Source organism: Schistocerca americana, chromosome 9, assembly GCF_021461395.2.
Source record: "Schistocerca americana isolate TAMUIC-IGC-003095 chromosome 9, iqSchAmer2.1, whole genome shotgun sequence".
Lineage (NCBI taxonomy): Eukaryota > Metazoa > Arthropoda > Insecta > Orthoptera > Acrididae > Schistocerca > Schistocerca americana.
In genome coordinates this window covers 74983654-75010424 of record NC_060127.1, presented here as the reverse complement: position 1 = coordinate 75010424, position 26771 = coordinate 74983654, and the positions used below count along the sequence as shown (strand labels likewise).

Here is a 26771-nt window from a genome sequence, read left to right as displayed (position 1 = left end):
CCAGATATTCATGATGCGTCGAAGACATCTATTTATGAAGCTTTGTAACTGGAATGTTATCTTTTTATCCATTTTCCAGCTTTCACTGTCATACAGGACAGCCTTCACATTTGTATTAAAGATACGGATTTTTGTTTTGTACGTGATATTTCTATTTTTCCATGTTGGATGCAATTGTATGAAGGCAGCATTTGCCTTTTTAATGCGGTTTTTCACATCATCTCCAGCTCCACCATCTTCCGCCACTATACTACCCAGATACAGGAATGAGTTGACAGTCTCCACCCGCTGCTCACCTATTAACAGTGGCACCTCCATGTTCCCTGAATTTACCCTCATTTCCTTTGTTTTACCTACATTTATCTTGAGGCCAGCAGTCTCTGCTTCTCCTTTCAGCAAGTTTAATTTAGCTTGCATATCAGTCAGCCTTGGAGCTAGTAAAACTACGTCGTCTGCAAAATCCAAATCCTCCAGACGTTCGTAGATCCCCCACTGGATTCCTCGTCTTCTACCTGCTGTGACTCTGCTCACAACAGAGTCTAGAGCGAGTAGAAAAAGTGTTGGTGACAAAATGCAACCCTGGCGGACTCCAGTTGTTACATTTATGGGCTCTGTCATATTTCACTTGTGGAGTACGCAGCATTTGTAGCCATCATATAGATCTTTTATGATGTTCAAGATCTTCTGTGGTATGCCATACTTCCGCAATACCTGCCAGAGCACTTTATGTTTCACGGAATCGAAGGCCTTTTGAAAATCAATGAATGCCAGGTACATGGTTGCTTTGAATTCTTTGCTTTGCTCTAAAATGATCCTAAGAGTGTTAATAAGATCAACACAACTGCATTGTGCCCTAAAACCGGCCTGTTCTTTACGCAGTCGCTTTTCAAGGGATTCTTTAATTCTGTTTAAAATATTTCAGGTGAGGACCTTACTGGGCACTGACAACAATGTAATACCACGCCAGTTGTTACAGTCTGACAAATTTCCCTTTTTTGGGAGCTTTACCACCAAACCATTTTTCCACTCCTTTGGAGCTTTCTCTTCAAGCCACATATGCGTCAGCAACTGGATGGAGCATTTTAACAGTACTTTCAATATAAGCTTTTAAGAGCTCCGGTGCTATGTTGTCTAGGCCTGGAGCCTTTGTATTTTTTAATGTTTTCAAGGCAATCCTAATTTCGTCCATTGTGGGGCACTGCAAATTTATATCTTGATCTTCTTCGACTTCCTCTGGAACATCTCTTACTTGTTCTTCTTGGTTGTCTTCACAATTTAACAGTTCCTTGAAGTGCTCCTCCCATCTCTGTAGCTGTGCCTGTTGATTTGTAAGCATCACCCCATCCTTGTTGTTAACTGTTCCTTCATGTCTGAAGTTCTTCGTTGACTACCGTTTGGTAATATTGCAGAGCTCTTTCATATTTCCTTGTCTTGCTGCCTCTTCTGCTAATTTTGCTTGTTCATCTATCCATTTCCTTTTATCTCGACGTAGCAATGTTTTCACTATTTGGTTCGCCTCCATGTATTCTTTATACGCTTCGCTCTTCTGCGCTCTTTTCTTACAAAAATTTAACTTAAGGTTTAGCTCTTTCCTGTGGCTTATTTCATTCCACGTAGCATCGGAGATCCATTCCTTCCTATTCTATTGTTCCACAGATGTGTCTAGTGTCTCCCTATCGGCGCTATGATTTCCTCAAATGCTGCACTCAATTAGATTGCGGGGTTGTACCCACACGAAGCGCTTGTGGTAACTGTGTGCACATTTCCTTCTTGTATGTTCAAAAAATGGCTCTGAGCACTATGGGACTTAACATCTGTGGTCATCAGTCCCCTAGAACTTAGAACTACTTAAACCTAACTAACCTAAGGACATCACACACGTCCATGCCCTAGGCAGGATTCGAATCTGCGACCGTAGCAGTCGCGCGGTTCCTGACTGAACGCCTAGAACCGCTAGGCCACCGCGGCCGGCTCATGTATGTTAACCGGGGACCTAGAAACGACGTAGAGGCTCCGACCCCGCCGCAGCCGCAGTGGTCCACGACCCCACGACGACAACCGCAGTCCACTTCACCCCTCCGCCGCCCCACACCGAACCACTCTTTCAGGTTTATTGTGCGGTTCGGCTCCCGGCGGACCCCTCCCCCCTGGGAACAACTCACACCAGACGAGAGTAACCCCTACCTTTGCGTGGTAGAGTAATGGTGGTGTACGCGTACGTGGAGAACTTGTTTGCGCAGCAATCGCCGACATAGTGTAGCTGAGGCGGAATAAGGGGAACCAGTCTGCATTCACCGAGGCAGATGGAAAACCGCCTAAAAACCATCCACAGACTGGCTGGCTCACCGGAGCTCGACTCAAGTCCGCCGGGCGGATTAGTGCCGGGGACCAGGCGCTCCTTCCCACTCCAGGAAGCCGTGCGTTAGACCGCTCGGCTAACCGGGCGGGCCTGTACATTTACTTACAATGTCAAGGGACTTCATCCGAACGGCTCAATAGCAACACACCTGCATGACGTACTAGAGCGAGCAACAGTTTTGTTTATGCGAGTATATTACAAGGAGTAGATAAAAGTCTATAGAAAGAAGTTAAACAACAAACGCAATATATGAAGTACTGGAACATACCATTGTAAAGTAAAATATGCATCTACAGGGTGATTTTTACACCGTGTACAAACTCTAGGGATTGATCAACAATGGAATACGGAACAATGAAGATCTAATGAACTCTCGTTCGGAAATGCATGGTTTCTATGCTAGAGACCATTTACTTAATCATACTTTGACTCAGAGACTGCAGTCTAATACGCGCTGTACCATGAGGCTGCAGTTACAGTATGTGTAGTCTCCTCCTAGAAGGTGGTACTGTTCCTTGTGCCCGAGCAGTTCTAGGCGCTACAGTCTGGAACCGCGCGACCGCTACGGTCGCAGGTTCGAATCCTTCCTCGGGCACGGATGTGTGTGATGTCCTTAGGTTGGTTAGGTTTAAGTAGTTCTAAGTTGTCAGAAGGTGGTGGTGGTGGTGGTTAGTGTTTAACGTCCCGTCGACAACGGGGTCATTAGAGACGGAGCGCAAGCTCGGGTTAGGGAAGGAAATCGGCCGTGCCCTTTCAAAGGAACCATCTCGGCATTCGCCTGAAACGATTTTGGGAAATCACGGAAAACCTAAATCAGGATGGCCGGAGACGGGATTGAACCGTCGTCCTCCCGAATGCGAGTCCAGTGTGCTAACCACTGCGCCACCTCGCTCTGTAGTTCTCAGAAGTTAAGGCCCATAGTGCTCAGAGCCATTTGAGCAACTTTTTTGTTCCTCATGCACGATGCCCTAGTGCCCTTTGCTGCCATAGTCGTTGGTAATGTTGTGTCCGATTCACTTCTCTTGCTCACGTAGTGGACGTGATACATCGTTGTACACAGTGGTTACGTATTCGAATCGAAAGCTTGCCGACGTGCTGTTTACTTACGGAAAGACAAATGGCGACGGGTGGCGGGCAGCAAGATTGTATCAGGAGACATATCCCTGCCGACAACAACCACAGCAATCAATATTTGCAACAGTGTTTCGCCGTTTACTGAGACAGAGTCGTTTCAGGATTGAGGAAATCGTGAAGGACGTACCCGAAATCTTCTGACACCAGACTTGGAGAAAAATGTGATTAACACTGTGGAAGCCAACTGCCGTGTGAATAACAGGCAGTTGGCCCGCCAGTGCAGGGTAAGCCAGACGATTGTGGGGAACCTTCTCCATGACAATTGTTACTGCCCTTCTCACTTACAGCGTGTACAGGGCTTACTAGTGACAGACTTTCCACGTTGGGAGCCATTTTGTTACTGTTTTCTTCACCAGGAAGTACGATTCTGGGATTTGTGTCATCCATCCCAGTCACAGATGACGCCACCTTTACGCAGAGCGATATCTTCAACTTTCATAACAGTCGTCTAGTTATCAGAACCTCCATAGCATGGTGACAGCGAATCATCACCATCGGGGCAGCCGGAATGTGTGGTCCGGGGTGATTGGTGGCCATATTTTGTGACAAGTCTTCCTTCCACGTCACCTAACAGCCCCGAACTATCCGCGTTTCTTGTGGGCGACTTTGCCTCCCCTGTTAGGAGAAGTACCATTGATTATTCGAAAGGTTATGTGTCTGCTACGTGATCGTGCTCCATCCCACTTTGCCATTAACGTCCGGACGCATCTCAGTCGTGACTTCCCTCGTCGATGGACTGGATGAGGGGGTCCAGTTGCATTACTTGCTCATTCACCGGTTCTCAAACTGTGCGATTTCTGGTTATGGTTCCATCTCAAAATTATATTGTATGCACAGCCCATTCTAGATGTGGAGGTATTGGAGCAGCATATTCATGTCGTCTTGACGCTGTTTGGATGCAGCCTGGCTGATGTGAACGCCGGGTTCCCGGGTTCGATTCCCGGCGGGGTCAGGGATTTTCTCTGCCTCGTGATGACTGGCTGTTGTGTGATGTCCTTAGGTTAGTTAGGTTTAAGTAGTTCTTAGAGGACTTATGACCATAGATGTTAAGTCCCATAGTGCTCAGAGCCATTTTTTGATGTGAACGCGCGAGGTAGAACATTCTTCCAATCCATATCCATATGTGGCTTACAGCAGACCAGTGCTTAACAGTATTGGTTAGAAACAGTCTTGGTTGCAATTTTATTTTTTTTTTTTTTTTCAAAGACGCGTTTCGCCTTATTTAGACATCTTCAGGTTATCTTTTCTAGATGGACGCGAGAGGCACCAAAATCTGCATCAAATCTTGCAGATCTTGGTGCCTCTCGCGTCCATCTAGAAAAGATAACCTGAAGATGACTATATAAGGAAAAACGCGTCTTTGAAAAATAAAAAAATAAAATTGCAACCAAGACTGTTTTTGACCATCACTGAGGTAGAACATGCTACAGTGCTTACAGGCATGTGTTGAGGCACATAGAGAAACTATTTGCAACAGATACTGTAATTGTGGCTGCATGATACAGTACGTATTAGACCGCATTCCCTGTAATAATGTATGATTGAATGAATGGTATGTAGCACGGGAACCATGCATTTCCAGACACAACTTCATTAGACCTCTTTTGTTCTGTATCCTCTCATCCATCAATACCTAGAGTTTGTACTCGGTGGAAAAAAAATCACCTGTGCACTTGATCATAGTTCTGAGATGGTATAGAACAAGCTGCCACTCAACGTGTATCCACTGAAAGCTGAGGCAAATTACAGTATACAGAATGTGTCTGCACTGACATTTCTAGTAAAGGACAATGAAAAACGTAAATAATCCTAATAAACATAGGTCCAGTAACCAATCATTTTTGTCAGTACGACGTATGCACACGTGATACCATTGGTACAACACCTCCAGGCATGATCCTACAGTGAACAAAAAATGCACTATGCATGTGCAGCTCTTGAGGCTATTGCTATGAGCCCACACACATTTTCAAGTGAAGAAATGGATGGCATCCACTTCATGCGTGGGCGTGCTAATGGAGTACATGGGAAGCAGCACGAATGCGTCATGTAGCGTGTCCTCGCAGAAGACAGCCACACTGCAGAGTGTTCTCTATCTCCCGTCGGCGCCTTTGTGAGACCCGTCCACTTAAACCTAACATGCCGGCAGACCAAGAAAATTGTCAACACCACGAATGGAGGAGCGTGAATTCGAACAACTGGACGCTGTGCCAGGAGTGGGTACCAGAGGGAATGCTGTGTCAGATAAAAAAAAAAATGCTTCAAATGGCTCTGAGCACTATGGGACTTAACATCTGAGGTCATCAGTCCCCTAGAACTTAGAACTACTTAAACCTAACTAACCTAAGGACATCACACACATCCATGACCGAGGCAGGATTCGAACCTGCGACCGTAGCGGTCACGCAGTTCCACACTGAAGCGCCTAGAACCGCACGGTCACAGCGGCCGGCTGTGGCAGATCGCGCTCCGCTCTCCACAGTATGGTGATTATCACATGAGGGACAGTCATCACGTAAAAATTGTGCAGTCCCTAGCCGCACCTTAGATTCAAGGCCAGTTTGGTTTCTGCCAATGGATCCCTTACTGAATGTGGGAATGATCCATAATTCCACTTGCACATGTTACTTATACATGAAGCGTGCTTTACCCCTGGTGATATTATGAGCATTAACACCATTGAGACGACACATGAGGTGAGATTTTCCATTAACATTCGAGCCGGCGTCTTTGGTGATGGACTGACAGCGCCACATTTCCTGCCTGGCCAACTTGCTGCTGATGTGTACTTTAATTCCCTGCAACACAAGCTATTTGAATAATGCTTCTTATGTTGTGAGGTTGCATATGTGGTGCATGCACGATGGTGAATTGGCACACTTTCATTTGGCTATTCGGGAATATGAAGCATGCATTTTCGATAGCAAGTGCATCGGCTGTGGCTCGTCAATGGCATGAGCCAGGTCCTCTGACTTGGATGAGTTGGATTATTTTGGGCGTGGGGAAACTTAAAACCTCTGGTGTATTCTAGCGCTGTCGATTGTCTCGAAGAATCCTGGGAAAGCACTGTGAATGTCTGCCAGTGGATTTGGAACTTGCGTGGAATTTCTGAATGTGTACTGGCGTCAAAGAGGAGATGTGGTGAAACCTGCTTTTTGCATGGAAGGTGGCCATGTGAACATTGGTTGGAATATGTTCGTACTCAAGTGCATATCTGTAATTTGGATTGTCGGGGATTCTCCTACAATTCTTGATGTAGTCAGTCATAATATGTTGTAAACGGGAAACACGTAGTTTCAGGACTGCTGTTTATTAGGATTATTTACTTCTATCACTGCCCTCTACTTACATATTTCATTTGTACCCTGTAAACTGTGTACACCTACTGCATAAAAAAAATTAAAGCACATAAAACGTATGTAAAGCAGAACTGTTTATTTTTTAGTGTTCTTGTGTGTATAGATTTTGCTATCACATGACAACTGTGATTGTTTCTGTTATTGTTTCAGCACTGCTATTGACCTTTCGGCACCAGTGGAAGCACGCGCTCATCCACCACTTACCCTCCAGCAGATCCCAAACCAGACAATTGCCAGACACCACCAGCAGACGGCACTGCACGACCTGGAATTCGACCAGAAGGAAGCGAGGCATCACTGGAATGAGGACACCGAAGTTCCCATTTCACCTCCCCCTGACGACGGGCGTTACGACAGTGGACTTGGCCCCGAAGATGTCTCACCAGCTTGTTACAACCGTCAGCACTCTCTGTCATCGTGGCCTGCTACCGTAGACAGTTTCAAGAAACCGACTATCGCTAGATTGGACAGCGGTGTCAGCATCGAAGAGGGGCAAGAACGCGACGTCTTGAAAGTGACGCGAGGTGTCGGGTTGTTGAGGCTCAGAGGGCTGACAGAGGTTAGTGATGGCAGTGGCCTACAGACGAAAGACTGGTTTGGTGAAGAGAAAACTCTCGTATTATCTGAAGATGATAAAACGGCTCAAGATGAACGTGTGGCGATTCGTGCCAATATTCACGAGCACGTCACTGGTGACGAAAGACGACAGTGGTATTCTCTCTCGAGAGTCAGCGAGCAGAATGAGACAGAAATATTGGGCAGTACTAGGAGGGCGTCTGAGGCGCCAGAAATTGTAGACAGAGACGAGATTTTCCGTTCTGTCGGGTCGCACGGCAACGGATCGGACCGCGGCAAGAACTTGGAAGTCTGCAGCAAGTGGTGCGAGACTGGTAAGGTCACTTCGGCGAGCACTGAGGACTTGTGTGCAGAGATCAGGAGGAACCACGCCTCGGAGTGGGAGGTCGCCAGAGACGAGAAGGCAGACCTACCGAGCGACCGAGACTGGCCCGAATCGAGGAAGGCCTCTTCGGTAACCGGCGAAGACGACCGGGAGTGTTCCTGGCAGGGTCGCCAAGGAGATATTGTTCCCGCCACCTCCTGGACTGACGACTTCGGCACCGACACTAGGTCGAAAGGATGGAGTTCCTGGAATACTGGGGAGATGGACGAAGAGATGGAGAGACAACCTCCAGAGATTGGGACTCTCGGGGGTTTGTACCTGCCCGGGCGCCCAGGTATGAAGTTCGACCCGGAGCGAGACACCGTGTTGCACCACGGTGACCACGAGGACCTCGCGGGGGAGTCGGAAGACTGCGTCGTGGAACTGAGGCGGCAGTCGACGCAGAGCTTCGACGACGGGGAGGAGGGCCCGCCGGGGCAGGCGCGCTACTGGAGGACGCCCTCGGTGGTGGTGAGCGATTACTCGGACGACGTGCCGTACTGCGGGCCGCCGTGGGAGGGCGGGGGCGACGCGGGGGCCGACGACGGCGACCAGCTGAGCGAGTGCGGCAGCTCGTGCAGCGGGCTGTCGGCCGCCGACACGGATGTCGACGGGGGCCTGCTGACGCCCGAGAGGAAGGCCTCCGACTGCTCGACGTGCTCCACGCTCAGTGGCGACGACGACGCCAGCGTGGAGGCGCTGCTGCAGCCGGTGCGGACTCGACCAAAGGTGAGCTGGCCGCGTCGCAGCTCGTGCACTGGCGAGTGAAGAGTGTGCTCTCGAGGCCCACTTGAGTTTTTATTTTATTTTTGTATTTACTCGTCAACTTCCGTAGGACCAAATTGAGGAACAAATCTCCAAGATCGTGGAACGTGTCAGTACATAAAATTACAAAATCAACGTTATAAAAGATAAAAATAGATGATGAACCTTAAAAAAGTCAAAAAAATGGTTCAAATGGCTCTGAGCACTATGGGATTTAACATCTGAGGTCATCAGTCCCCTAGAACTTAGAACTACTTAAACCTTAACTAACCTAAGGACATCACACACACCCATGCCCGAGGCAGGGTTCGAACCTGCGACGGTAGCGGTCGCGCGGTTCCAGACTGAAGCGCCTAGAACCGCTCGGTCAACACGGCCGGCTAGTGGTCCCCAACCTGTGGTTAATGACCCCCTGAGGGGTAAAAACTAAACGATTCGATTCTGTTTCAGACACTAAACTAAATTATTTTCAAAAGATCATTGCAGTTATTGTCCGCCCCTGTAGCTGAACGGTCAGCGTGACGGACTGCCGTCCTACGGGCCTGGGTTCGATTCCCGGCTGGGTCGGGGATTTTCTCCGCTCAGGGACTGGGTGTCGTGTTGTGTTCATCATAATTTCATCCCCATCCGGCGCGCAGGTCGCCCAATGTTGCGTCGAATGTAGTAAGACCTGCACCGAGGCGGCCGGACCTGCCCCGTAAGGGGCCTCCAGGCCAATGGCGCCAAACGCTCATTTCCATTTCCATTGCAGTTATTTAGTCCAGCTGCTTAGCTGAGAGGTAACATGTTTGGCTACCATGCAGTGGGCCCGGGTTTGATTCCCAGCCGGGTTGGAGTTTTTCTGCGTTCGTGGACTGGTTGTTGCGCTGTCATCATCATCATCTCATCACGACACACAAGCCGCCCAATGTGGCATCGCCTGTAATAAGACTTGCAACTCGGCAGCCCATCTTCCCTGAATGGGGACTCCCGGCCATAAGTGCCACACGATCATTTCATTTCATTGATTGTATGAGTTACCTATAATTATTTTTTGTCCATTAGTAGCTTTAATGCCGTTGATGTTGCAGGTTCCTCAGATAGTCCACCCATTACATACATATGTTGTGCTTTGTTCAGTGCATCGCCGATAATAAAAGGGAGGCATACAGGCAGCAAATGTTAAATACCTCAAGAAAAGTCTTCTCCAAATTGTGTTAGTACCTGCAGTAGTCTTAGAAATTGCTTCATTACCCGCTTAGAAACAGACCAATAAATTAATTCAGAACTAGACACAGTAGTAACTAGAGGGTTGCCCAGAATGTAATGCACCGCATTTTTTACTTCAGCGATTCTTTATTAAACATAATCAGAATTACACACACGAAAAAATAGTGTATTATCTACATACACTATTTTTCCACGTAACCTTCATCCCGTTGTGCGGCCTCTAGCGCGAAACAAGGGCTTGTATGCCCTGTCGGTACCAATCCTCGTCCTGAATACTGTATTCAATGAACTGTGGGTGATCAACAGTGACTTACATGCGTTGAGCGAAAATAATAGTGCAATGAGAATGGCTAGCTTCTAGCTGAAATCTAGATATGCATAATAATAAAATTTAAGCGACTGATTGCTGCAATCTATAATTTACAAGTGAATATAACAGTCGGTGTGTGCAACCGCTTTCCACATGAAAGGTAGCCTGACAAAAACGAAGGGTCATAAATAGGCCGGATTGGTTTTACACCCACGTTAGGTATCTAAGTACACTTTATGACAACCATATCAAACATGTCTCTGAATAATTAAACGATAATTTTTTTTAGCTTGTAAGTATACGTCGAACAACCGGTTTAATACAAAATTTTTCAGATAACAATGTCCACCAAGGAGCAGGATGAGGCACAGTTAGTAAATAACTCTTCTAAATTAGAAAAAGGAAGAAACCCGAAACATATGTATCATTGGTGATGAGTAACGACAAAGTCAGTGTCGGGCACAAAAGCGCGGCACATTGATAAAAGCAAGCAGTTGCTAAGATTTTCGTTACTAACAGTCGATACAAACCTTCATTTTTTCGTTTTCATTATAGAGAAAAAAATTTCACAAACATAAGTAGATCCAAGCATGGACATTATTCTCCCAGCTTCCTTGTGCAGGTGTGAGAATTCTTGCTGCGGAAAGTTTTCGTGGAATTCTTTTGTATTTCGAACTGCAAAGAACTTGTCCATCAATGTATTGCACTGCAGGTCGATCGGTCCCCTCTGTAGATGATTCGGAGCATCTCCAACTGATGCTGAAAACGGCCGCACAAGGCAACGAACGTCATAAGACGCATTCATAACGTCTACGAATCGTGATCAGAATTGCCCCTAAATTTATACAATTATTAACACGTACTCTTGAAATTTTCGTGGATGAAACCAAGGGTAGGGAAATGTGCATTGTCTTTAGACTGTTGTTGGCTCTCCCGAAGAGCAAGCTTCCTTTCAAATGTATTTACTTTTTCCTGCATGTCAGAAATTAAATTATTTTCAAGTTACAAACTGACGTTCACTCGATTCATGTGAGACGTCTTGTGCGCGAGAAATGCTAGGTCTGATATCCAGCAAGGGTTTTCTAATTTCGGTTCACTGTTTCACTTACCACGTAAGAAATGTATTGCGGCCAAACGTAAGTAAAAAAAAAATCTTCTCAGCATTTTACTTCGACTGAGCCTGCGTTCCTCAATATACTAAGGTATGTCGCCGTACTCTTCTCCTAATTCCTCCAAGAACTGCCGAAACTGCCGACGCGTAAGCCCACGTGTTTTCAGGCAGTTTACCGTTCGCACAACAGTTTGTATGACGTTTTCCTACGTTACTGACATTGGACAAAGCGCCCTCGACGAAGAACGCAGTGAATTCCGTCTCTTCTGTGCGTCCTGGCTTTTTGTGCAGCTGTGCTAGGGGTCCTCTCTGACGGGGTCGCACTGCCGATGTTATTTATTTATTTATTTACACGTCAAGTTGCGTAGGAGCAAATTGAGGCGCAAATCTCCAAGGTCATAGAACGTGTCAGTACACAAAATTACGATATAAAAGTAATAACAGATAAAAATAAATGTTCATGAACCCGAAAAACGTCAGTCCACAAGTTTAGTAAACGCAATCAACAATACAATAAGAATCAGCTTAATTTTTCAAGGAACCCCTCTACAGAATAGAAGGAGTGACCCATGACGAAACTCATCAGTTTAGGTTTGAAAGCGCGTGGATTACTGCTAAGATTATTGAATTCGAGTGGTAGCTTATTGAAAATGGATGCAGCAATATACTGCACACCTTTTTGCACAAGAGTTAAGTTCGATCCAAATGCCGGTTTGATTTCTGCCGAATATTAACCGAGTGAAAGCTGGTTATTCTTCGGAATAAGCTAATATTGTTAACAAGAAATTACAGTAAGGAATATATACATTGAGAGGCCAGTGTCAAAATACCCAGACTGGTGAACAGAGGTCGACAAGAGGTTCGTGAACTTACACCACTCATGGCCCGAACCACCCGTTTCTGAGCCAAAAATATTCTTTTAGAATGGGAAGAGTTACCCCAAAATATAATACCATATGACATAAGGGAATGAAAATAAGCAAAGTAGACTGATTTTCGTGTCGAACGATCACTCACTACTGATAACGTTCGATTAGTAAAAATAGCAGTATTAAGTCTTTGAACAAGATCCTGAACGTGAGCTTTCCACGAGAGCTTACTATCTATCTCCACACCTACAAATTTGATGTGTTCAGTTTCACTAATCACATGCCTGTTCTGTGAAATTTAAACGCCAGGTTTTGTTGAATTGTGTATTAGAAACTGTAAAAACTGACAGTCTTACTGTGATTTAGCGTTAGTTTTTCTACAGGCAATGAACTTAGGTCATGTACTGCACTATTTGAAACCGAGCCAATGTTGCACACAACATTCTTTACTACCAAGCTAGTGTCATCAGCAAACAGAAATATTTGAGTTTCCCGTAATACTAGGGGGCATATCATTTATATAAATAAGGAACAGGAGCGGCCCCAACACTGACCCCTGCGGCACCCCCCACTAGACCGCACGCCACTCAGACCCCACATCACAGCTGTTATCAACATTATGAATAATGACCTTTTGCTACCTGTTGCTAAAGTATGAGGTGAACCAATTGTGAGCTACTCCCCGTATTCCGTAACGGTCCAACTTCTGGAGCAATATTTTGTGATCAATACCATCAAATGCCTTAGTTAAATAAAAAAAAAATATGCCAAGCGATCGAAACTTTTTGTTTAGCCCATCCAGTACCTCACAGAGAAAAGAGATTATAGCATTTTCGGTTGTTAAGCAACTTCTAAAGCCGAACTGTACATTTGATAGCAAATCGTGTTATTTAAAATGGTCAATTTTCCTTACATACACAGCCTTTGCAATAATTTTTGCAAACACTGATGGCATGGAAATAGGTCTAAAATTATTTACATTATCCCTTTTTCCCTTTTTATAAAGCGGCTTTACTACTCTTTAATCGCTCAGGAAACTGTCCATTCCTAAAGGAACAATTACAAATATGGCTAAATACAGGGCTAACATGTGGGGTACAGTATTTTAATATTCTGCTAGACACTCCATCATAACCATGAGAGTCCTTAGTCTTAAGTGATTTAATTATTGACTCAATTTCCCTCTTGTCTGTATCACAGAGGAGTATTTTAGACATCAATCTCGGAAAGGCACTTGCCAAGAAAGTTATATAATTTTCTGTAGAAACTAAATTTTCCTTTAATTTACCAGCAATTCTCAGAAAATGATTGTTAAATACTGTACATTATCTGATTTATCAGTAACAGAAATATTTTTTCTGCGAACTGACTTTATATCGTCAACCTTGTGCTGCTGACCAGACACTTCCTTCACAACTGGCCATATGGTTTTAATTTTATCCTGTGAATTAGCTATTCTATTTGCATATCACATACTCTTTGCCCTCCTAATAACATTTTTAAGCACATTCATGTTCCATTCGTAGTCATTGAGATTAATCAATTCCAATCCATAACCGAGCGAGGTGGCGCAGTGGTTAGCACACTGGAGTCGCATTCGGGAGGACGGCGGTTCAACCCCGCGTCCGGCCATCCTGATTTAGGTTTTCCACGATTTCCCTAATTCACTCCAGACAAATGCCGGGATGGTTCCATTGAAAGGGCACGGCCGACTTCGTTCCCTGTCCTTCCCTAATCCTATGATACGGATGACCTTGCTGTTTGGTCTCTTCCCCCAAACAATCTAATCTAAAATCCAATCCATAAGGACACCATCAATCACTTGCTGGACGGCTTGGAGCAGGTCTACACCCGTCACGGATCCTTTCAAGGGCACTAAGTCCAAAACGTCGTGTACCACACGTTGAGCATTACCGACACCTGGTATGTATATCACTACCTGAGCTGTATCTGAAAGATCTGTTCGTTCAGCCTAACAGAAAAAGCAACCAAGTCCTTAAATTTATTTATTAACTACCTGTGCACATCGCCGGCCATAACACTGATGCTTCGTGTCACTGTTTGTTTGGAAACGCCGATTTCTTGAAATCTGCTAACGTTCGTGGGATACAAAAGCTCTGCAGTATCAGTGAGACAGTTTTTACAAACTCCCTTTAGGAGAACGGTTTCCCGGATCTTGCTCTCCTTAATGCAATTTTGAAACTTGCTCGCAGTGAAGATGTACTTCGATTGTCATTATGGAAAATTGAAAACAGTAGGTTACACGGTAAAACAGATACGAATGACACACAAGAAAGGAAGAGTTCAAGAGGTGTCAGTTATTACGACTTACATTAAAAACCTGTTGATGTGGTTTATCCATTTTTAAGCGAATTTAATTTCGGCTTGTACAACACTCTTCTTTATGATATGAGTTTTAGAGTCTTACAGTCGTGAACTTGCACTGGCCGCCTATTACTCGGTGGCACAGCAGACACTGCGAATTTTCACCAAAAGGCTCTAAAGAAGAATGCAGATCTCCCGTTCTTTGCTTTTTCACAATACTCGCCATTTCTCAGTTCATCTCACCTAAGTCTACAGTCGCCACGGGGAAGCTAGATTGTGTGCGCTTCGGTCCTCCTGGTACTGCGTAAACAGGGAAGCGGAACCGTGGCCGTTCATTTGATATGCGTGTCTAGCCACACACGTCACTACTCCGCTTTGCTCTTTGGCTGAGATGTGCGCATTTCTGCTGTACTTCCGCACATTTGCGCAGTGCACAGCATTTCGCTGGCCCTGGTATATACAGGGTGGTCCATTGATAGTGACCGGGCCAAATATCTCACGAAATAAGCGTCAAACGAAAAAAAAAAAAAAAAACAACGAAGAACGAAACTCGTCTAGCTTAAAGGGGGAAACCAGATGGTGCTATGGTTGGCTCGCTAGATGGCGCTGCCATAGGTCAAACGGATATCAACTGCGTTTTTTAAAATAGCAACCCCCATTTTTATTACATATTCGTGTAGTACGTAAAGAAATATGAATGTTTTAGTTAGACAATTTTTTTCGCTTTGTGATAGATGGCGCTGTAATAGTCACAAACGTATAAGTACGTGGTATCACGTAACATTTCGCCAGTGCGGATGGTATTTGCTCCGTGATACATAACCCGTGTTAAAATGGACCGTTTGCCGATTACGGAAAAGATAGATATCGTATCGATGTATGGCTATTGTGATCAAAATTCCCAACGGGCGTGTGCTATGTACGCGGCTCGGTATCCTGGACGACATCATCCAAGTGTACGGACCGTTTGCCGGGTAGTTACGTTATTTAAGGAAACAGGAAGTGTACAGCTACGTGTGAAACGTCAACCACTACCTGCAACAGATGATGATGCCCAAGTAGGTGTTGTAGCTGCTGTCGCGGCTAATCCGCATGTCAGTAGCAGACAAATTGCACGAGAATCGGGAATCTCAAAAACGTCGGTGTTGAGAATGCTACATCAACATCGATTGCACCCGTACCATATTTCTATGCATCGGGAATTCCATGGCGACGACTTTGAACGTCGTGTACACTTCTGCCACTGGGCACAAGGGAAATTACGTGACGATGACAGATTTTTTTCCCCGCGTTCTATTTAGCGACGAAGCGTCGTTCACCAACAACGGTAACGTAAACCAGCGTAATATGCAGTATTGGGCAACGGAAAAACAACGATGGCTGCGACAACTGGAACATCAGCGACCTTGGCGGATTAATTTATGGTGCGGCATTAAGGGAGGAAGCATAATTGGCGCCCATTTTATCGATGACAATCTAAATGGTGCAATGTATGTTGATTACCCACGTAATGTTCAACCAATGTTACTACAAGATGTTTCACTGCAGGACACAATGGCGATGTACTTCCAACATGATGGACGTCCGGCACATAGCTAACGTGGGGTTGAAGCGGTATTGAAGAGCATATTTCATGACAGGTGTATTGGTCGTTGAAGCACTATACTATGGCCCGCACGTTCACCGGATCTGACGTCCCCGGATTTCTTTCTGTGGGGAAAGTTGAAGGATATTTGCTATCGTGATCCACCGACAACGCCTGACAATATGCGTCAGCGCACTGTCAATGCATGTGTGAACATTACGGAAGGCGAACTACTCGCTGTTGAGGGGAATGTCGTTACACGTATTGCCAAATGCATTGAAGTTGACGGACATCATTTTGAGCATTTATTGCATCAATGTGGTATTTACAGGTAATCACGCTGTAACAGCATGCGTTCTCAGAAATGACAAGTTCAAAAAGGTACATGTATCACACTGGAACAACCGAAATAAAATGTTCAAACGTACCTACGTTCTGTATTTTAATTTAAAAAGCCTACCTGTTACCAACTGTTCGTCTAAAATTGTGAACCATATGTTTGTGACTATTACATCACAAAGCGAAAATAGTAGTCCGAGTAAAACATTCATATTTCTTTCCGTACTACACGAATGTGTAATATAAAATAGGGGTTCCTATTTTAAAAAGTGCAGTTGATATCCGTTTGACCTGTGGCAGCGCAATCTAGTGGGCCAACCATAGCGCCATCTGGTTTCCCCCTTCAAGCTAGACAAGTTTCGTTCTTTGTAGTTTTTTCGTTTGACGCTTATTTCGTGAGATATTTGGCCCGGCCACGATCAGTGGACCATTCTGTATATTGCGGCGAGCTACGATGCCATCTCCTGTGAAAACGGTCCATATGTCAGCACGTATTGGTTTTCGGACATAAAATTATAGAAACTTTTCTCCTAGTATAGAGGAATACTACTTTGTGTAGGAATATGTGACACATTCTAAAATACTGTCATGTGCAGAAGCATATGGGTTTCCCAGTATTCCATTTGAAAATGACCAGATGGCCGAGGGTGCAATAGTTAATTTTGGGAATAAATTGCTTTTACACTCAAAAGCGAGCATGATGTGTATGACAAAGATGCCGCCGATGCTTGCTCCCGACTGGACCTGCTTCATCGACGACTAAACGTCGGTGCTCCTGCTGGCTGCCTCGCTACCATGTGGTGAGGACACGGATGGAATGGTAACCTGGCGGAAGACAAGGGTCTCTGTGTTCTGAAACGACGTGTCCTATAGAAAAGCATGTACGCCGATGTTTACACTGGTTTGTGAAATCTTCTTGTGTGTGCTTCATGGGGAGATTGAAGAAATGTATGACGCAATAAAAGAAATTATTCAGATTGTGAAGGCAGATGAAAATTGTCAGGGGGACTGGAATTAGATAGCAGGAAAAGTAGTAGGTTAATATCCAATAGGGGTAAGTAATGAAAGAGGAAGCCATCTGGTAGAATTTTGCACAGAGCATAACTTAATCATAGCTAACACTTGCTTCATGAATCATGGAAGAAGATTGTATACATGGAAGAGGCCTAGAGGCACTGCAAGGTTGCAGATAGATTGTATAATGGTAGGACAAATATTTAGGAACCAGGTTTTAAATTGTAAGACATTTCCAGGGGAAGATGTGGATTCTGATTACAATTTATGGGTTATGAGCTGTAGATTAAAACTCAATAAAGTGCAAAAAGGTGGCATTTTAAGGAGATGCGACCTGGATAAGCTGAAAGAACCAGAGGTTGTAGAGAGTTTCAGAGAGAGCATTATGGAACGGTTGACAAGAACAAGGGAAATAAATACAGTAGAAGAAGAATGAGTAGCTTTGAGAGATGAAGTAGTGAAGACAGCACAGGATCAAGTAGGTAAAACGACGTGGGTTAGTAAAGAAGAGATATTCAAATTAATTGATGAAACGAGAAAATGTAAAAACGCACTAAATGAAGCACGCAAAAAGAACTACAAACATCTCAAAAATGAGATCGACAAGAGGTGCAAAATGGCTAAGCAGGGATCGCTAGAGGACAAATGTAAGGATGTAGAGGCGTATATCATTAGGGGTAAGACAGATGCCGCCAACAGGAAAATTAAAGAGACCTTTGGAGAAAAGAGAACCACCTGTATCAATATCAAGAGCTCAGATGCAAAACCAGTTCTAAGAAAAGAAGCCAGCCGGGGTGGCCGAGCGGTTCTAGGAGCTATAGTCTGGAACCGCGCGACCGCAGGTTCGAATCCTGCCTCAGGCATGGATGTATGTGATGTCCGTAGGTTAGTTAGGTTTAAATAGTTCTAAGTTCTAGGGGACTGATAACCTCAGAAATTAAGTCCCATAGTGCTCAGAGCCATTTTAAGAAAAGAAGGAAAAACATAAAGGTGGAAGGAGTATATGGAAAGTCTATAGAAGGGCGATGTGACTGAGGGCATTATTATGGAAATGGTAGAGAAATTAGACGTGGATAAAATGGGAGATATCATACTGGATGAAGAATTTGACAGAGCACTGATAGACCTCATCTGAAACAAGGCCCTGGGAGTAGACAACATTCCTTTAGAAATATTGATAGCCTTGGGAGAGCCAGCCATGATAAAACTCTACCATCTGGTGAGCAAGATGTATGAGACAGGCGAAATCTCCTCAGACTTCAAGAAGAATATAATAATTCCAATCCCAAGGAAAGCAGGTGTTGACAGATGTGAAAATTACCGAACTATCAGTTTAATAAGCCATGGCTGCAAAATACTAACACGAATTCTTTATAGACGAATGGAAAAATTGGTAGAAGCCGACCTCGGGGAAGATCATTTTGGTTTCCGTAGAAATGTTGGAACAAGCGAGGCTATATTGATCCTACGACTTATCTTAGAAGATGGAACAAGCAGTCCGTCTTCAGGCCACGAGTGGCCTACCGGGACTATTCGACCGCCGTGTCATCCTCAGTGGAGGATGTGGATAGGAGGGGCGTGGGGTCAGCACACCGGTCTCCCCGCCGTAAGATGGTATTCTTGACCGAAGCCGCTACTGTTCGGTCGAGTAGCTCCTCAATTGGCATCATGAGGCTGAGTGCACCCCGGAAAATGGCAACAGCGCATGGCGGCCTGGATGGTAACCAATCCAAGTGCCGACCACGCCCGACAGCGCTTAACTTCGGTGATCTCACGGGAACCGGTGTATCCACTGCGGCAAGGCCGTAGAAGATAGATTAAGGAAAGCCAAATTTACGTTTCTAGCATATGTAGACTTAGAGGAAGCTTTTGGCTTCTGAAGGTGACAGGCGTCAAATACAGGGAGCAAAAGGCTATTTACAATTTGTACAGAAAGCAGATGGCAGTTATAAGAGTCGAGGGGCATAAAGGGTAAAGGGAAGAAGTCATTGAGAAGGAAGTGAGACAGGGTTGTAGCCTATCCCTGATGTTATTCAGTCTGTATATTGAGCAAGCAGTAAAGAAAACAAAAGAAGAATTTGAAGTAGGCATTAAAATGCATCTTGGAGGAATAAAAACTTTGTGGTTTGCTGAGGACATCATAATTCAGTCAGAGACAGCAAAGGACCTGGAAGAGTAGTTGAATGGACTGGACAGTGTCTTGAAAGGAGGATGTAAGATAAACATCAACAAAAGCAAAACGAGGATAATGGATGGAATCTGGTTTCGCAGGACAGAGCGGATCAGGTTGTGGAAAGGGCCAAGATCAGTTACTGTTAATTACACAAGAACACACCACTGTATTCCTCAAAAACCAATGCACAGTTTTCTCTTTAAAACCACAACGATCAATTCACGGCTGGGGGCCCAAGTAACTTCTCAATAATAATGTTTAAATAATTACTTTTAAAACACAACGATTTATAGAAACAGCTGAAGGCCTTACTTAAGTAAAATTAAAATATCTTCTCTGCTAATGGCCCAAATAATAATTCAGATTAGCAAAGGAAATTCTTTAAAAGGCAAGCATTTACAAACCTCAGCTAAAGTCATATTAAGGAAAATTTAAATTGATTCCTCAGCTGAAAGCCCAATAATTTTTCAACACAATAAAAAGCCAACCTTTAAAGATAGGCATTTACACTGTACAACAGGAAACCATCTTGACAAAACTTTAAATATCTTGATTGCTGAAGGCCCAAACAATTATTCAGAATAACTAAAGACAAACCTTAGGTTAAGCAACTTCTTGGCAGGTTAAAACTGTATACCCGGCCTTTGCCTTTCTGGCAGAGGTAAAGCTGTGAGGACGGGGCGTAAGTCTTGCTTGGATAGCTCAGATGGTGGAGCACTTGCCCGCGAAAGCCGAGTTCGAGTCTCGGTCCGGCACACAGTTTTAATCTGCCAGGAAGTTTCATCTACATCTACATGGATACTCTGAAAATCACATTTATGTGCCAGGCAGAGGGCAGCGCACACTCCGCTGCAGAGTGAAAATCACATTCTTAAGAAAAGCATTTACACAGTACAGCTGAAGACCATTTTAAGAATTCAGGAATTTACACATTACAGCTGAAAGCCAGAGTTTTCAAAACAAACGCGGCTGAAGGCCTAAATACAGAGCAAACAAAATTTTTAAATAAAACACGGCTGAAGGCTATATACTGAACATAGAACAGACAAAATTAATACATGGGTAAAGGCCTGGCACAGTACTTGTGACAAAGAAAATCACAATCACAAAGAACAGAAGATACTCTAACAACAGTTTAGGTGAGACAGGCAGCCAAGTGTAACACTAAATAATCGGGTGGCAGCACCACCTAGGGGTGGCTGAAGAACCAACCAACAACCTAATCAATTCCCTTCCACCCGACCAACGGGACGACAACCAAAAATATCAGCGAGGACGAGGATCGCAGCAGGACTATGTCTTCATAATTTGGCATCTGAACATAGTCAAGGCACAATAACCACTCAAAGAAAAAGGAAGAACAACATCAAGTTGTAGAACTACATGCCGCGCCGGACAGCATCAACATGGGGAGGAAAAGACATTGCCAGAAAACTATGCTAACAACCAGGGCAGGTAACCGGAATGTTAATGGCCACAAGGCAGATGATACCATTGGCGCATTTCACTAATAAATTATAATCATTTCAAAAGTTAAACAACAAACAGGAAGACGACTGCAAAATTTTGCCGGCTCTAGCACACCATCACGTTGCTGCTTGTGGGCACAGCCCAGGAAGGAACAACCAGCAATAAAGGAAGAGATGTCAGAGCTGTTGAGCTTTCATAACAGGTTCACTGATTACTCAACTCCAGTATGCAGGTTCGGTAGGCGACGAACTTTGCAGCTCTCACAGCTAGAGCCACACAACTCCAACCCCGTGTACACGCCGCCAGCGGCCCTGGCCAGACCTCACGCCACGGAGACTTCCTCGCTGCTCCGTCGCAACCGACGAACTGCCTCACACACACAGCGACACGGAGATATAACTGCCACACCAAAGAAGGTACAGCAGTACTAGTATCGATAAACGCTGCTGCTGCCACTGATGGAGGCAAGTGAGCAACTCGTTCAGGTAGTAACTGAGCGAGCAGTAAGACGCCACTAAATGGTGACAAATTGCCAAAAAAGAAAAACGGCATAAGCGCGAGCCGACTATGGCTCAATGGAATGTAGTCGAATTAAAGCAGGTGATACTGAGGGAATTATAGTAGCAAATGAGAACAGATTGTGCTGTTGCATTTGACAACAAGCAGCACCTGTGCAATGTCCTCTATACGTTTCAAGTGCCAATCGTGGTCAGAATAATGTTGCATGTAGGTGTGAGTGCATTATGTAAGAGCCCACTGCAGGCTGTTAACGAAGGTATGAGCATATGGAATACGTTCACAGATATGTGAGTGGCTCGAAGACTTCTTAAGTAATATAATGCACTATGTTGTCCTCGACGGCAAATGTTCATTGGACACAAGGGTATCATCAGGAGTGCTCCAGGGAGTGTGATAGGACCACTGTTGTTCTGTATATACGTAAATGATTTGGCTGACAGGGTGAGCAGCCATCTGCAGTTATTTGGTTATTTGCTGATGATTCTGTGGTAGGTGTGGAAGTTGAGTTACTGTAGGGAGATACAAGACAGAGAAAATTTGCAGTTGGTGTGATAAATGGTGGTTAGCCATAAATAGGGAAAAATGTAAGTTAATGCAGATGTGTAGGAAGTTTTTTTTTTTTTTGGTCATCAGTCTACTGACTGGTTTGATGCGGCCCGCCACGAATTCCTTTCCTGTGCTAACCATCACAGAGTAGCACTTGCAACCTACGTCCTCAATTATTTGCTTGACGTATTCCAATCTCTGTCTTCCTCTACAGCTCCCTCTAGTACCATGGAAGTCATTCCCTCATGTCTTAGCAGATGTCCTATCATCCTGTCCCTTCTCTTTATAAGTGTTTTCCACATATTCCTTTCCTCTCCGATTCTGCGTAGAACCTCCTCATTCCTTACCTTATCAGTCCACCTAATTTTCAACATTCGTCTATAGCACCACATCTCAAATGCTTCGATTCTCTTCTGTTCCGGTTTTCCCACAGTCCATGTTTCACTACCATACAATGCTGTACTCCAGACGTACATCCTCGGAAATTTCTTCCTCAAATTAAGGCCGGTATTTGATATTAGTATTCTCTTGGCCAGAAATGCCTTTTTTGCCATAGCGAGTCTGCTTTTGATGTCCTCCTTGCTCTGTCCGTCATTGGTTATTTTACTGCCTAGGTAGCAGAATTCCTTATTAACTTCATTGACTTCGTGACCATCAATCCTGATGTTAAGTTTCTCGCTGTTCTCATTTCTACTACTTCTCATTACCTTCGTCTTCCTCCGATTTACTCTCAAACCATACTGTGTACTCATTAGACTGTTCATTCCGTTCAACAGATCATTTAATTCTTCTTCACTTTCACTGAGGATAGCAATGTCATCAGCGAATCGTATCGCTGATATCCTTTCACCTTGTATTTTAATTCCACTCCTGAACCTTTCTTTTATTTCCATCATTGCTTCCTCGATGTACAGATTGAAGAGTAGGGGCGAAAGACTACAGCCTTGTCTTACACCCTTCTTAATACGAGCACTTCGTTCTTGATCGTCCACTCTTATTATTCCCTCTTGGTTGTTGTACATATTGTGTATGACCCGTCTCTCCCTATAGCTTACCCCTACTTTTTTCAGAATCTCGAACAGCTTGCACCATTTTATATTGTCGAACGCTTTTTCCAGGTCGACAAATCCAATGAAAGTGTCTTGATTTTTCTTTAGCCTTGCTTCCATTTCTAGCCGTAACGTCAGAATTGCCTCTCTCGTCCCTTTACTTTTCCGAAAGCCAAACTGATCGTCACCTAGCGCATTCTCAATTCTCAAGGAAGTACAAACCTGTAATGTTCGGATACAGTATTTACTAGTGTCCTGCTTGATACTGTCAAGTCGTTTAAATACCTGGGCGTAACATTGCAAACCGATATCATATGGAACGACCATGTGAGAATGGTGGTAGAGAAGGCCGATGGTCGATGCAGTTTATTGGGAGAACTTCAGGAAACAGTGGTTCACCTGTAAAGGAGGCCACATATAGGATGCTAGTGCGACCTGGGAACGTCTCATGCCACACGAGTGTAACCCCAAATGATTGCTTGGTAGAATAATTATGTGTACGCGTACGTGGAAACGGTGTTTGCGCAGCAATCGCCGACGCAGTGTAACTCAGGTGGAATAAGGGGAACCAGCCCGCATTCGCCGAGGTAGATGGAAAACCGCATTAAAAACCATCCGCAGGCTGGTCGGCACACCGGACCTCGAGACTAATCCGCCAGGCGAATTCGTACCGGGCACGCCTTCCCACTCGGGAAGCAGCGCGATAGCCCGCGCGGCTAACCGGGCGGGCCGTTAACCCACTACTTGCAGATTTCTGATTCCCGCAGGAGTTGGGACGTTGGTTGTGCATCCGCATTGAACCCTTTTCATCAAACAGCCGTCGGACGAAAGTAATTGTCGATATCTGCGACTCATCAGTCATGCAAATACCCTAGCAAAAAAACTTGGTGCCAAAGCTGCATAAACTGAACTGTGAAATAATGGAAGAATGTCATTCGGCGATATGAGTCTTGTTGCGTGCCTATTATAGTCCCAAGAGTGAAACATGGCGGCGGATCGCTGATGCTTTTGGGTAGCAATATCGTGGTATTCGTTGGGTCCCATCGTTACTCAGCAAGGTTCAAATTACTGCCAAAAATTATATGACCATTCTGGATGATCAAGTCCATCCGATGCTACAATGTTTATTCTCCAGTTCGATATTGTATTACAAGACAACAGGTCCCCTGTTCACACAGATTGCATCTTCCACAACTGGTTTTGTGATCAGAAGGTTGAACTGTGGTATCTCCCCTGCCCAGCACAGTCACCTGATCTAAGTTTTACTGGACTTTCGGAACTACGAGGTGCATTCAAGTTCTAAGGCCTCCGACTTTTTTTCTAATTAACTACTCACCCGAAATCGATTAACTGGCGTTACTTCTCGACGTAATCGCCCTGCAGACGTACACATTTTTCACAACGCTGACGTCATGATTCCATGGCAGCGGCGAAGGCTTCTTTAGGAGTCTGTTTTGACCACTGGAAAATCGCTGAGGCAATAGCACCACGGCTGGTGAATGTGCAGCCACGGAGAGTGTCTTTCATTGTTGGAAAAAGCCAAAAGTCACTAGGAGCCAGGTCAGGTGAGTAGGGAGCATGAGGGATCACTTCAAAGTTGTTATCACGAAGAAACTGTTCCGTAACGTTAGCTCGATGTGCGGGTGCGTTGTCTCGGTGAAACAGCACACGCGCAGCCCTTCCCGGACGTTTTTGTTGCAATGCAGGAAGGAATTTGTTCTTCAAAACATTTTCGTAGGATGCACCTGTTACCGTAGTGCCCTTTGGAACGCAATGGGTAAGGATTACGCCCTCGCTGTCCCAGAACATGGACACCATCATTTTTTCAGCACTGGCGGTTACCCGAAATTTTTTTGGTGGCGGTGAATCTGTGTGCTTCCATTGAACTGACTGGCGCTTTGTTTCTGGATTGAAAAATGGCATCCACGTCTCATCCATTGTCACAACCAACTAAAAGAAAGTCCCATTCGTGCTGTCGCTGCGCGTCAACATTGCTCGGCAACATGCCACACGGGCAGCCATGTGGTCGTCCGTCAACATTCGTGGCACCCACCTGGATGACACTTTTCGCATTTTCAGGTCGTCATGCAGGATTGTGTGCACAGAACCCACAGAAATGCCAACTCTGGAGGCGATCTGTTCAACAGTCATTCGGCGATCCCCCAAAACAATTCTCTCCACTTTCTCGATCATGTCGTCAGACCGGCTTGTGCGAGCCCGAGGTTGTTTCGGTTTGTTGTCACACGATGTTCTGCCTTCATTAAACTGTCGCACCCACGAACGCACTTTTGACACATCCATAACTCCATCACCACATGTCTCCTTCAACTGTCGACGAATTTCAATTGGTTTCACACCACACAAATTCAGAAAACGAATGATTGCACGCTGTTCAAGTAAGGAAAACGTCGCCATTTTAAGTATTTAAAACAATTCTCATTCTCGCTGCTGGCGGTAAAATTCCATCTGACATACGGTGCTGCCATCTCTGGGACGTATTGACAATGAACGCGGCCTCATTTTAAAACAATGCACATGTTTCCATCTCTTTCCAGTCCGGAGAAAAAAAATCGGAGGCTGTTGTGACTTAGCAAGACAGCCAAGTCACAACGAGAGGAAACCGAAAGGCACGCGTTAAGCTCACGCAGGTTGGCGTGAGGACTGAAACAGGATACGTAATGAATGCTATAAAGAAAAGTACGTAGCTTCTGGAATACTTAACTTTAATCCACATTTGTAGAACATCGCTCTTGATGATACATTAATAGAATCTCAATATTAATTAACTATTGTCTCGGCAAATGAGAGCGTAGTGGTCAGTGAACCGTTCCTTGCAAAGTCGGCTGTACAACTGGGGCGAGTGCCAGTACGTCTCTCTAGACCTGCCGTGTGGTGGCGCTCGGTCTGTTATCACTGACAGTGGCGACACGCGGGTCCGGCGTATACTAATGGACCGCGGCCGATTTAAAGGCTACCACCTAGCAAGTGTGGTGTCTGGCGGTGACACCACAGAGGCCTTAGAACTTGAATGTACCTCGTACTTTCGAGATGAGCAGGAGATCAGTGTTTAACGTCCTGTCGACAACAAGGTCATTAGAGACGGAGCACAAGCTCAGATTAGGGCAGGATGGGGAAGGGAGTCGGCTGTGCCCTTCCAAAGGACCCATCCCGGGAATGGCCTGATGCGATTTAGGGAAACCACGGAAAACCTAAATCAGGATGCCCAGACGCGTGTCTGAACCGTCGTCCTCCCGAATACGGGTCCAGTGTGCTAACCATTGCGCCACCTCACTCGGTGTCTGGAGATGAGGATGCGTCATGAGTATACACCTCCATCAGCCTTAACTTGTTACTGTTTTGCACGGCGATTTGTATAAGATTCGCTTGAAAGGTAATTTCTTACACAGTATTAGGCATAGCAGTGTGTTGTGTTTTTGGTGTGTCTGTATTTTTGTCCACCGCCTGTACACATGAATGATCTCTCTGCGGGGCACATGGGTTCAGTTCCTGCTACTGGCAGGGTTTTCCCATGGTGGCATCACTAGAACGGGGTGCATCTAACTTCAAACGTGAGCAGTCATCTTGTAAGTACGCTGCTAGGTTTATGTTGGTAACGCCACATAGCGCTCTGTATGAAATTCACTGTCTGTGCTGTGTGCAGTCTGTGGCTGGTTGGCATTGTTGGAATATTCACT

The 26771-nt window shown here is 45.0% G+C and overlaps 1 protein-coding gene across 1 annotated transcript in view; it reads left to right on the top strand.

Moving 5' to 3' along the window:
* The window catches only part of LOC124550664, a 197975-nt gene that overhangs the window by 48882 nt on the left and 122322 nt on the right, over positions 1-26771 (top strand). The window contains exon 3 of the mRNA XM_047125388.1: positions 7003-8521. Coding sequence (XP_046981344.1) covers positions 7003-8521 — 1519 coding nt within the window. The remainder of the gene's footprint in view (positions 1-7002; positions 8522-26771) is intronic.